The following is a 13,803-nucleotide window of genomic DNA, read 5'->3' as shown; positions in this document are numbered from 1 at the left end:
CCACCTCCCCCCCTGTTCAATTTTAGGACCCATTGGTGGCCGGCGAGTCTAAAAGACCCACAGGATGAACTGCGTATAAAAGGCCAACAGTTACCAGTTACCTTGGGCTCGAACCAGTAATCTTCTTGCTGTGAGACGAGAGTGAGACGAGAGTGTTTTCCCACCGTTCCGTGTCCATATTCTATCCTTGTACCGTACTGACAACTGCGGTTCTCAAACTATGGGTGTTAATTGTACTTTGTATCTAGCGAAATGATAACTTAAAAACCAAGAATCAACTAGGCTCTACTTCATTTCTACCTTCTGTGTCTCAAACTTTACCAATTCCTCTGTTAATGGTGGTAACATTGATTCTTCCTTGCTCTCTCTTTTCTTTTCTTTTTTTTTTTTTTAAAAATATGCTAATCCAAGATTTCGATCAAGCGCGCCTTTGATCTCTCTGAGAAAGCAAAGCTGCATCAGGGTTCCCTTTGAAACCTCCGAGAGGCGAGAAGCCTGCTGTGGACAGCCTCTGGCAGCAGCCCGGTCAGGATTGGGTTAATAACTATAAAGAGGAGGTTGGAGAAGCCTTCCTGCAAGTCACATGGTCTGTGTCGGGAAGAGGTGGGGGAGAGGGAGGAGGATGGGTTGTGAGGGATGAAAGCGGGAGGAGTCGGGAGCATGTTGCCGTAGAAACAGAATCCTCAGATGGCTGGGTGTGAAGTCAGATGCGTAATATCAGGCGGTGACTGCAGCTAGGTGCTGGTGGTACGAGGTGGGCGAGCAGAGAGGGAGGCAGCGGGGGCGGTGACTCACACCGGAGGACGCATCCTGCATTCTAATAGATGGATGGAGACACAAACACACACTCAGACTCACACTCACAGAAACTCACAAATGCGCTCATACCTTTCAATGTCACTTAATAATCCCCGGCGTCTCCCTCCTTCTCATCCTCTCACCTGGTGCCGTACATCAACCCAGCTACATCTAGGTTGTAGAGCGGGTCTCAGCGCCACCATGCTGCAACACGCTACTTTTAAAACATATAATTAATTCATTACGTGGATGGAACATCCATTAGCTTACCTCTTCAACTGCATGTGCTGATAGTGGGAACCAAATGCTTAGACAGCCGAGTAAACTACAGCCGTGTAATTGGTGACGGTATAATTGCAGAGCACACGTGGCAATTAAAGCGATAATATGTGTAAACCACGCTCAAGATTATCATTGGATTAACTACACTTCCCAAATGCCCTTGGGTGCAGAGGATCACCAGCTGTTACAGTGGAGGGGTTCATAATTGTGTTGGAAATTTTTTGAGCCTGTTGTTTTGTTTTGCGGTTCTTCTCTTTTCGGCCGCGGGGAAGTCGCTTTGCATCTCATTAGTCATGTGACAGAAAGAAAAACAAAGTTAATGAGAATTAACTTTGTTTTTTCTTGGGATGAAAGTGAGCGACGTATTAAATGTACATAACCGCATATTGAGGAAAAATTATGTGGAACTTTTAGCTCAAAAGAAAACCATAACCTTCATTAAACAGAATCAGGAAACCAAACAAATACTTTTGGACTTTTTTGAATTGAACTGTTTGTAGGATTTGTATCTTCTAACTGTAGTATATTACTTGTTACTGTAAAGATAGTCTAAATCACACGTGTCAAACTCAAGGCCCGGGGGCCAAATGCGGCCCGCCAAGTGGGTGTTGTGTGGCCCGCGGGAGCTTAAAAAGCATTTAGTAAAGTCCATGACGCAGAGTTTCTTACCTTAGAAATATATATTTTTTTATTTTATTCCACAGCAATGAACAATATTTGTAGCTTGAATAAATAATAATCAATTGTAGAAACATGTATTAGTCTGTTATGGAGGAGCTACATCTATACCAGTGGTCGCCGACCTTTTTTGTTCCAAGGACTGGTCAGCCATAACTCTAAATTATTTTTAAAATATTGCCAGATTATTTTTAAATAAAAAAAAAAGTAAATGATAAGGTGGATTTTCTAGATTTTCTTTGAATGGCACTGGTCCACGGACCAGGGGTTGGGGACCCTTGATCTATACAATCTTCCATTTACAAATGGCCCTCCAAAGGGGAACTGTATTGCTGATGTGGTGAAAATGAGTTTGACACCCTGATCCAATACATAATTCAAAAGAATATGTATGTATTTATGAATTTCTTTTACACTAATGAAGTTATATTTTTATAATAGCTGACTTGATTTGTCTCATTTTTGCATCACACCCATAAGCATCACTATGTGATAATGTTTGTAAAATAATCAAAAGCACACGCTAAGAGAGGCTTCAAGCGTAAATACTCTTTAACATTGTTTCTTTGTGAAAACATGTCCACTATCTGACAACCACATAGTGAAGACCACATAACTGTTTGGAGCAGCCACTGCAGTGGACTCTGGGGGGATGTGACGTAAACTCACCCTACAACCAATAATTGACTTTCAGGCTGAGCGCGGCTCTGCTCGCCCTTTTAAGGAAAGCTGGGGCAGGTTCATTTCCCATCAATGCTCCGTGTAAAACTGGAAGCAGCAGTGAAAATAACAAGAACGGTGACGTTTCATCGTCACCACCCCCTACATCTGCCTCTCATGGTATGGGAAGAACCAATAAGATCAAGGCTCACTTGCTGGTCAGCAACAGAGGAGGCAGGCGTATGAATATTTTAATGAGCTTTTTTTTTTCTTTTTTTTTTTTACTACCAGTGTACCTGTGACTGTGACTCATACAGTTTTTGGGAAAATAAGCAGCAACGTTGTCCCCTAAATCACCAGGAAATCACATGTATCACTCCAAATTGATCTTATTTAAAGTTGTGTTTTAAAAAGCAAAATAAAAAATACATTTTTGTCTTTAACTACAAGTGCTACACACATCATAAAATGTTAGTTGTTTTTGTTGTTTTTATTTAACCTCCACCCCCAAGTAACACTTGGTTCAGAGTCCATATCATCCAACGAACGGTGGCATTGTCTTCAAATTTGTATTCTAGAAGAAAAGTAGTGCCCAATTAAACCGGATTATGCTAATTATCCACTTGACTGGCTCACACATTAGCTGCATTAAGGTTCATTAATTCAGTTGGGGTAAAGAGGCTGATTGTTATTCGTCACAAATCTGTGATGGGAGTGATAGCACAAAAGAACAAAAAAAAAAACAAAACAAATGTCAATACAAAGACAGCTGCGAAGCTCTGAGCCGGACAATGCACTGACTGGGCTGCAAGGGCGTCCGCTTTGATTGTAGATAAGTGATAATAAACTACGCTAAATTAGTTGACTAGTCAGTAATAATACAATAAATATTATTCAGATTAACTTGTTTTTTTTTCTAACAAAACTTGAGCCTCTTTAACAAATGATACAATAAATATTATTCAGATTAACTTATTTTTTCTAATAAAACTTGAGCCTCTTTAACAAATATAAATTAGCCTGAAAAACACAATGAATATGTAATACGTAAATTAATATATTGTGCTGTAACAACATATATAAATGTAAAAATTCTGCTTCTCAGTCCTGTTTTTCCTGGAAATTGGCCTAATAAACATCCTTCTACTTATGTCATACGCAAAATCAAAATAACATAAACTAGCATTGTGTGTACGTCTCAGCTGAAAATTCGGATTGTGTCTATGACAGTTAAAAGTTTTTGTAATACGCTCACACAATACTTAGTAAAAGTCACATTTTTTTTACTATTAAGAAATACATATAATGTGAAACACCTGCCCGTCCTTGTGGAACTCGGGCGTTCTCTAGTGGAAGTTGGGGAATCTGCAGTTAGGCAACTGCACTCCAGTCCGGTCCTGGGCCTAATATGGCCATAAAACAAACTTTTGTTGTCTTCCAACTTACATTTGCTGGCTAACACTCCAATATGATACTGTAGCAACTTTATTTTTTCCAGTTTTCATAAGTAATGGTTTTAAAACTTGTGACTTGTGACGGGTCTATTCCAGTACCTATTTTCTTGTTCTTGAATTTTGCACCAAAATGTACAAATAAATCGGACTAAAATTTGTATATTTTAATCGCCTTAATGGTGGACTGAGGTCTGGTGGTTAACAGTTTTTTAAATTTTATTTATTTTTTGGTGCGTTGTAGTAGCTTTAGTATAACACGGTAAAATGTTTGAACACCTCCTACTACAGCTTCTTATGCTAATCATTTACCAATTGTCATTTAGCTCTAATTAACAATTAATTAAACACCTTATTATGTAAATATTTAGCATTTCGGTCAATAAAACCTCACAATATGATGTGAATTTCATATTATATAAATATTCGTACGAATATCTTGGTTTTATTTGATTTTATTAATAAAGAGAAATATTGCAAAATAGGGTTAAATGTTTTGTATTATTTTTGTTCTTTTGCGATATTTTCTTGGTTTGTGCGTCCCCAGGGTCAGTGTGTAAGATGCCTCTGTGTACTCCGGCTCCTAAATAGTACGTACCATATCCGGTCCGTCCACTTAATGTGTTCGCCTCCGACGCGGCTCACGTTTTAATTGACTGTATGTGGCGTCTGTGTGCGAAAGCGTCTACGTTAATTAAAAACACATTTTCAGTAGAAATAAACACAGCAAGAAGTTTTTCAGGACTTCTTCGCCCAGAAGCGTCGTGCTGTTGTTTTCACGCAGTAACCGACACTCGTTTAGGACCACGATATATGTCAAGTGAAGCGAAGAGACTGCGCTCAGATAATATGACGGTCAAAAAAATCGGAACTCACAATGGCACTTTTCACTGCGACGAAGTTTTAGCCTGTTTCTTCCTACGGCAGTTGCCCGAGTACAAGGTGAGCACAGAATATATATTAATTTTGTTTATATTCCTTGTTGTTTCCAAGTATTTTAGTGAAATTTAGAGTCTGTCATAAACAAGTGTCATTAACGAAGACGCCATGATGATAACCATTACCGCTTACAGATATTAAATAAAACATATTAAAAAAGCTATTGAGTACAAAAAATGTTTTAATACATGTATGTCTGTCATATGAAAACTCACCACAAGGTGGGGCTTCTGCGTCGATACAGATTTTTATGAAAATTGGTTCGTCTGCTAACTATTCCTATATAATATTCGATATTGGATGGATACTTCTTTCTGCAACAATATACATTTATGGCCTTAAAATCCAACCTTGATATATTTATTTTCAAAAAAAAAAAATAGACATAATAAATGCCTGCAAATTTACAAGTTTTTCTGTTTATGACACAGGATGCAGAGATCATTCGGACCAGAGATGCAGCACAGCTGGCGGAGTGTGACGTTGTTGTAGATGTGGGAGGAGAGTTTGACCCAAAGAAGCATCGTTATGATCATCATCAAAGGTATGGCACTGAGAAAACCAGTCTAAGAATGAATCGTGACGTTGTTGTAGATGTGGGAGGAGATTTTGACCCAAAGAAGCATCGTTATGACCATCATCAAAGGTATGGCACTGACAGAAAACCAGTCTAAGAATGAATGATTTTGAGTTTTATTGATATTTGAATGTGCGGATGTTTGAAGTTGAACAATTACATTACACATTTCAAGTGTCACATTTCAGCTAATTAAAAGTTATGTATAGCCTGTGATTATTCCTGTAAGTATTGATGTCTTTATGGGTTTTTAAAACTCCACTTTTGTTTACTTGTAATGTTTTTACTGTTGGAAAAAAAAAATGACAAAAGGTTAATCAATGAAACCCCTTTGAGGTCTGTAGTAATTCACATACACAGATATTGATGCATTTGTATTCAGAGTGTTTCATACCGTGAACCAGATTCAGAAGTTAAACTTAATTTAAAACAAAGCATCGACTTAAAAATTCCAAGTGCTTCTCTGAAAGTGTTTCAAGTGTCCTCGAGTCATTGCAATCCCTTGATTAATTAAAAAAAAAAGTTTTGTTTTTTTTCTGTAAAAAATCCTACTTGGTGATTATATTTACTGCATGTCTCATCACAATGAGTAATCAGGTCTTTCAGCTTTATGTCCTGATGATGATCAGAAGTAGCTTTTATGGCCACGGTGATAAAGATGTGCCACAGCTCTCTTCCTGGCAGGCGGTTAGTGATAATTAGTGCTTCTTAAATTGACAACCCCCCCTGCTGTTGGCTCAGGAGGCCGCAACACCGACATAGGCCACAGGAGAATGTGACTGTCACTCACACGCTGTATGCAGATGGGAGCACGGTGGCTGTCAGGTCTGTGATGAATTAGAGGGGTTGGTGGAAAATGTTTGAAAATATCTTGACATTGACATTAACATTAATTGAATTTTTTAATTTTTTTTTTAAATCAGAGAGTGTTTTCATAAAATATAAAATTGGAGATTGTTACGCCATTGGTATCTTTCACTAAGATAACTTGCTTTCTATTTAAAGTGACAGATAATGCCTATGTAACGTTCAGCAAAACATTTTGACCCAATCTGTCCTCGCCTGCAAAGATTCCATTTTCATCTGCTTATCTGTTACATTTTTATCTGTACAAACCACTGTATGAGTTGCTGCCACCTAGTGACTGGAGGCTTATTATCATTCAAGCACTACAGCAGTGGTACACTTCCGTCCCCCCATGGGGTCCCGCCCCACTATTTGAGAAATACTGCATTTAGCCAAAGGCATCACTCACAACCAAACACCTACGGTTGACAGTTTCCCTGTGATTTAATATTTTAAAAGAAAACTAAATATGTCGTTGTGCCTATAGTATCGCAGTTTATCGCAAAATATCGTATCGTTGCTACTCTATCTTGATTCGTATCCTATCACCAGATTCTTAGGAATTCACTCAAAAAATCTTTTTGAGTGAGTAAGACTAGTTAAAGCCTGTAAGCTGTCCATAAGAAGACACCGGGCTACTGCTAAAATCAATTTCAATGCAATGATATGCTTTCAATCGACGTTTCGGCCATTAGCCATTAGCCGTTCCACAGTGGTCAACGTTTCAACCTCATGAGCTTTACTTTTCCTTAGTGAGATCAGTACTCTTTATTTATTCAAGGAGGCCTCTTGTTACATTTCCTCTTTTTCTCCCTCTCATTTTCCTCCCCGCCCCCCCCCCCCGGTTCCACATTCTAATAATCAGTATAGAAATGCATGAGCTTTTATAAGCAATTAGTCCCTTTAATGGCTGTGATTATGCCCTACACTCCCACCGCAACCCCATCCCATCACGTCAGTCAATCACTCGCTGGTCCGTGCCGCAGCCGGAGCATCCCTAATTAAATCTGAATTAAAAGAGACTCGATCATAGCAGGCCCACCCAGCGCAGCACGTGGCCGAACGAGGACCTGTCTCTCACGGTGTGCTCTCACACTCACAGACACGTGCGAGCGGGGCTGCTTCAATGCAAACACACACTACAGTATGGAGCGTGGAGTGTGCATTAGTGTGGCTGGAGGGAGGGAGGGAATGTCCAGAGAAATGTGGCGAGATGTTTTGTAAAAATACAAATGTTTTTTTTCTTCTAATTAACATTTGCAAACTGTTAATATGCAATGTAATGATTCACATTTTTTTAAAAGTATACAGTGTAGTCATACAGTAGCCTTTTGTTTGCAGCTGTGATGTAGTTTTGAACATTACGTTAGCCTGTTATCTTAATGCCGTTTTTTTTTTTTTTTTTTTTTTAAGAAAGTACGCTTTCTATCATTTGTTTCATATCCGACCCTAATGTTAAAGTTGCCACTGCAGTAACTCAGCTTTTGGCCTAAAGCTCCCTGTCATTGACTTTCAGGAATAATTCACCATTTGTCCTTTATGAAATATAAACAGAGTGACAGCGTCATTTTTCAAGGTGAGCTTTATTTCCAGACCTGTGTAATAATGGGGCAAAACTTTTTTTTTTTTCTTGTGTCCAGGACATTTACGGAGAGCTTCCACAGCCTGTGTCCACAGAAGCCCTGGGTAACCAAGCTCAGCTCAGCTGGACTGGTCTACCTGCACTTTGGTCATCAGCTGCTGGCTCAGCTGACGCAGCTGAAGGAGAACGAAAGGCAGCTGGAAGTGCTTTATGATAAGGTGACAGGGGAGTTGGGGTTGATTTATTACAGGGCACGGGTGAATAGTGTTGTTTTTTTTTTTGGATTGTTTGTTTTGCAAAATTACCTCAATAGGAGAGTCATTTTCCTGGCTGCTGTTGAACTGCTGCATCATCATCAACAAACAGGTGTTCCCAACCCCTGTTTCGTGGCCTGGTACCGGTCCGTGGGTGAATTATTACCGGGCCGCAGATAAAGAATTATTCATTTATTTAACTTTGAGAAAAATCCGGTCATTTCTATTTAGAATGAAATAGTTTTTATTGTCATTGTCCTGGGGGTAAAATAAAATTGAGGAACTTACTTATTGAGGAATTTAATTCAATTTTTCAAAATAATACGTCTGCTCGACACGACAGAATAGTCTAAAACTTATTTTGGCTCACGGGCCGCATACAACCTAATTAGCTGTACTAGCTTGTAACATAATTAACTATAAATAACAATAAGTTCGTGTTTTTCCAGTTTGTTTTCATGCAAAGGAGTATAAGAAAAATATAATTTTACAAAAAATATCCTGAACATGTAGTGTGTGTGTATTTTTTTAAATTTTCAAAATTCATCAAGCAGGCCACACTGAACACCCTATCGGGCTGGTTTTGGCCCACGGGCCATATGTTTGACACCCCTGGTCTGACAGATGTTTTAATTTGAAAATGTACTGCTTCTTAACACTCCTGTAAATGATCCTTCAACAGGTGACGTGACACTACCAGTCCAAGGTACCGGTCGAAAAAGCTTAGGGATGGCTAGTTTATAAGAGCCTGATTATGTGTGTTATGATGTCTTAAAATATTCATATTTCTTTTCACCCTTAAGTGCAGTTGGACTTTGTAGCCAGATGTGAAATGTCAGCTCTGTGAAGACCGGCCCTCTGATGTACCAAGAAAATTGACTCATCTGGTCCAAATATGTTTGACTTTCTCTAACCCTCACTTATTTCGTCTTGAGGTTCTGCCAGCCAACCGTTCAAATTGCAACAATTTGCCAATCATTTTTTGCTTCAGCGGTCCAGCCATTCACATTTAATCCTCAGCAAATGCCCTCCCGCTGTCCAAATGGGTTTCAATCAGTGTGATGTAGGCCTCCTGTGTAGTAGCCCTCAAGTACAGTCTAGTGCAGGGGTGTCAAAGTCGTTTTTTACCCGGGGGCGGGAAGGGTTGTAACTATAAGACTGTATAGCTTTGACTACTCCATAATGTATTAATGTATTTATATAATATTATATATATATATCATATATTTATTTATATATTATTTATTGTTATATAATATATAACATATTATATTTTATATTATTTATTTATATATTATATATTTATAATATTATATGTACTAATATAATACTCCATAATGTAGTACAGAAACATGTATTAATATACATGTTTCTGCAATTGATGAGACACAATGTGTGGCCACACAAAATGACATGGCGGACCGCATTTGGCCCCCGGCCCTTGAGTTTGACACATATGGTCTAGTGTATACATATGAATGAATAACGTTTCCCCATCTGCTTCGCCCTTTCGGCAGCTTTACGAGAACTTCGTGGAGGAGGTGGATGCTATTGATAATGGCATCTCGCAGTACGACGGAGAATCTCGCTACGCTATTTCCAGCACTCTGAGTGCACGTGTCTCCCACCTGAACCCACGGTGGAACAGCAAGAGCCAGGACACTGAGGTGGGTACAGGGTTATGTACACGTCGGTTGTTACTGCCATTACTGCCAACATTTTCAAGGTGAAATCTAAATGTTTTGGGAAATTTAAATTTGTAAATTTGGGTTTGAGGCTTATATATAAAAATTGAAAATCTAAGTGTCAGTGACCAATGGATGGTTCATCAAGGTCTATAGTTTAAATACAACAATAAAGACAAATGAAAAACCTTGCCTCCTGTGTTTCCTTTTTTGGCAACGCTTGTTTATATTTCTCCTTCTCCCTGGATTTCTGACGCTCATCTCGTCTTTCCACACTCCTCCTCGCAAATATTACCGTTTTTGTGTCTGCATCTGTTGGTTCTTGTGTTGGAAAACATGTTCACAAAGATTGTGGGCTGCTCGCGCGTTGTGACGTGCGACTCCTCACAGCATGTTTGCTCCTCGGTGCAAAGTGTGGGGCGGGGAAAAAAAAAAAAAAAAAAACAATCATGGCCGTGTGCAATGTCAGTGTCATTGTTTCTGTGCGCCCGTCTCCCGTGTGTTTTGTTTGGGGGAAAAACCCCATGTAATAAGAATCTCCACATCAATGAGCTCTCTGTCCGTCTGTCTTTTGTCGCTTTTCACAATGTGCTAATTAGGAAGTTGATCATGATCTGAGGCCGAGTTCGCACGGCCGCAAACATCGGGGGGTTTCTCTCCACTTAACCATTTATGAAATGGTCATTTTGATTTTCATATTCTATCTGTTCATTCGACTGATGTTAAATGATAAATTCTGTAACGTCATGAAACAGCATGGCTGCTCTGTGTTTGACAAAGTTTGTTTTCCTCTCAGGAAGGATTCCAGAAAGCTATGAAAATGGTTGGTGAGGAGTTCATGGACCGCCTGGATTTTTACCAGTCCTCGTGGCTGCCTGCTCGTGCAGTGGTGGAGGAGGCTGTTAAACAGAGACACCAGGTATGGGTTCGACCTTCATTTGCCTTTTTCAACCTTTTAGTGGATCGTGATGCTGTTCTCAGGTCCTATATATATATATATATACATATACATATATATACATACATATATACATATACATATACAGTATGTATATATATGTATATATATGTGTATATACTGTATATGTGTATATATGTATATATGTATGTATATGTATATATATATATATATATATACATATATATATATATATATACATATACATACATATATACATACATATATATACATACATATATACATATACATACATATATATACCCATATATATGTATGTATATAAATGTATGTATTATTATGTATGTATGTATGTATATATATGTATGTATATTTCTTTATATATATTTATATATATATATTATATACAGTATATGATATATAATAATGTATCTATATTCTACGTGTTTCTAAGAGCTTGGGTTGTAAACAAACAATGGACTTTTTCCATTTCCAAAGGATACTTGAAACAGAACTATTTCTGTGTTGAACAGGAAGTCAGTTTTGTTTGTATAGCCCTGATTCACAAGTCACATTTGTCTCGTTGGCCTTCACAATTTGAAGTGGGGAGAAAAAATAAACTCCTTTTTAATAGGAAGAAATCTCCAGCCAGTCTCAGTGTGGTCGTCTGCGAAAAAATTGGGGAGGCAGCAGGCGTAGACATACACAATACTAACACCGCAGCTAATAATGTATGAATCAATAAATATGAGCGATGATGAAAAACAGTGTCTCCTTTTCTCAAAACAAAGATATCGTCGTATCAATATTGGTGCGTCATTCAAATGTTCCCACCCATTGATGGTTCCAGGTGGATCCCAGTGGCGAGATCGTCTTGTTTTCCCTGGGCGGGTGTCCGTGGAAGGAGCACCTGTTTGCCCTGGAGAAAGAGCTCCAGGTGGAGTCGCCCATCAAGTTTGTCCTTTACTCCGACCAGAATGGACAGTGGAGGGTCCAGTGTGTTCCTGCAGGACTCAACACCTTTCAGAACAGGTAAGGCTAATTTTTTTTATTCATTTTCTATTTTTTTTTTTAATTATTTTAAGTCAGACTTTTTAGTTCATCTACTGAAATGAGATTGAATTTCAAAATAAGAGCTTAAGCCTGTTTAATTTTTTTATTTTTTTATTAACGTTACTAAACCCAGACTTTATCCTGGTGAAACTGAAATAAATTATATTTATTTTGGTCGTGGTGTTGGGTTCTGTCGATTAAGAGGAGAGCGACGAGTGGTTCGAGACGATATTGAATTTCTGTGAAACCTGGTGACGGAGTCAACTGTGACGTAGATGTTCTGACGTGTACCGTACGGGGCCAACGTTTGACATTTGTTTACGGACGTTGTTTTCTTCTCGCAGTCTTCTCTAAAGACTTAGAGGATGTAAACACAGTTAACACCCCTACACACACCCTGGAGACTCTCTCTTCCTGTCTCTCTAGCTCTCTCTTTCATTAGCTTGCTATCTCTCTCTCTCTCTCTCTCAGACCGTATTCATTTTTGATCAGAGACACTGAATATAAATTGTTTACTATTTGTCTCCTTAGACAAACATTACTATAAAAGTTCTACCTAGTGTCATTGTTTTGTAACCGTATACTTATTCTACATCATGAGAATAAAAAAAAAAAAAACAATTTCCACAAAAATTTCAGCTAAACAAAAATATATTGTATTCACTGAAAAGATGCTTATTTTCCACCTGGCACCACCAGGAGCACCGGTCATTAGTGGATGATCAGTCATTGGTTTGTTTGTTTTTTTTTTTTTTTTCTCCTTCATGATTTGCCTCTCTGAGACCAGCTTCCTCTTTTAGTGGATGATCAGTCATTGGTTTGTTTTTTCTCCCTTCATGATTTGCCTCACTGAGACCAGCTTCCTCTTCTGCTCATTAAACCGCACTAGTCTCACGGTTGTGACTCTGCGACTTGTCAAACATCTCCAACCCGGAGAACATCACGAGCCGCTAGCTATTTCACTACTATCTTTAATGTACTAAATAATGGTACATATGGTGGTTTCCCAGTTACTCTTCAGTTTTCTCTTCATTAGTTCCTTCCCCTCATCCACTCTGTTCCCTTCGGCTTGTGTAGCTTTACTCTAGCCAAATGTGGCACGCAATTAATTTGATGTTAAAAAAAAACAAAAAAAACAAACCCCGGCCTCTTGCTGAAATGACTGAGCACACAGGTGTTTGCTGAGGCTGATGTGGCGGCGTTGCTACCACGTGAGAAACCTGGGTGCCGCGCATCAGCAGTAACTACAACACAGATGATCAGAGGGGCGGAGGGGGAGATCAAATTGCAGACAGTAATGCTGATGATTGCGTGATTACTTTTGTTTCCTTTCAGTCTCTCGTGAAATTAAAATCCCCCCCTCCCTCCCCCCCGCTGCCGAATTGGTAGACTCCGTCGCTATTATCGGAAACCGCGCCGTAGAGGGCTAATAATTTGTGGTGCAACAGTGAGAAGGTAATTGCTGAGGAAATGCTCTTCATAAAAAGATGATTGAGGTTGTAATACGCCGCTGGTGTTGCCTAGGGTTTTGTTCACGTGACCTCCGACCCTGAATACGTGTCGGTAGTTTCACTTGTTTCCTGTCCTCTTTGTGTATTTGAATGTATCTTCCTTCCTATCACGTACGTATCTCAAGATGGTTGCACTGATCAGTCGGCCATAATTAAGTCATGGTCTATCGAAGTCGAGGTAATTCAACTCCTAGGTTTTAGTAGTTGAACGACTGCTTTTGATGTTTCTATTAGGGCGATCACAAGGGGCTCGTTTCGTTAATGAATGAGAGTTTTTACTTGAAATGCCATCTCAACACTTTAATATTGATCCCGATCCCATTGTGATTAATTGCAGTCACGAATAATTACAATGAACCCACAACTGCCTTGGTGATTAATCAGATTACACTTCAGTTTGATTACTAATTGGTTGCCAAGCTAATGTTAGCATTGCTTACGATTATTTCTTTGGTTGACAGATGCTCAACTGTTCAGCCTGTTGAGCATCTGTTTGGACACAAAACTTGATTTTTATATATATGTTTGTATATATATGTATTATATATCTTATAATTTATGGATTATA

At 38.8% G+C, this 13,803-nt stretch overlaps 1 protein-coding gene across 1 annotated transcript in view; it reads left to right on the top strand.

The window, feature by feature from the left end:
* Positions 1-4,471: 4,471 nt before the first annotated feature.
* The window catches only part of myg1 (myg1 exonuclease), a 13,361-nt gene continuing 4,029 nt past the window's right edge, over positions 4,472-13,803 (top strand). Inside the window, exons 1-6 of the mRNA XM_008320611.3 lie at positions 4,472-4,811; positions 5,240-5,352; positions 7,872-8,031; positions 9,585-9,734; positions 10,549-10,671; positions 11,522-11,703. Coding sequence (XP_008318833.1) covers positions 4,530-4,811; positions 5,240-5,352; positions 7,872-8,031; positions 9,585-9,734; positions 10,549-10,671; positions 11,522-11,703 — 1,010 coding nt within the window. The 5' untranslated portion in view covers positions 4,472-4,529. The remainder of the gene's footprint in view (positions 4,812-5,239; positions 5,353-7,871; positions 8,032-9,584; positions 9,735-10,548; positions 10,672-11,521; positions 11,704-13,803) is intronic.

The sequence above is a fragment of the Cynoglossus semilaevis genome, chromosome 11, assembly GCF_000523025.1.
Source record: "Cynoglossus semilaevis isolate Cse_v1.0 chromosome 11, Cse_v1.0, whole genome shotgun sequence".
NCBI lineage: Eukaryota > Metazoa > Chordata > Actinopteri > Pleuronectiformes > Cynoglossidae > Cynoglossus > Cynoglossus semilaevis.
This window is presented reverse-complemented; position numbering and strand designations above follow the sequence as displayed.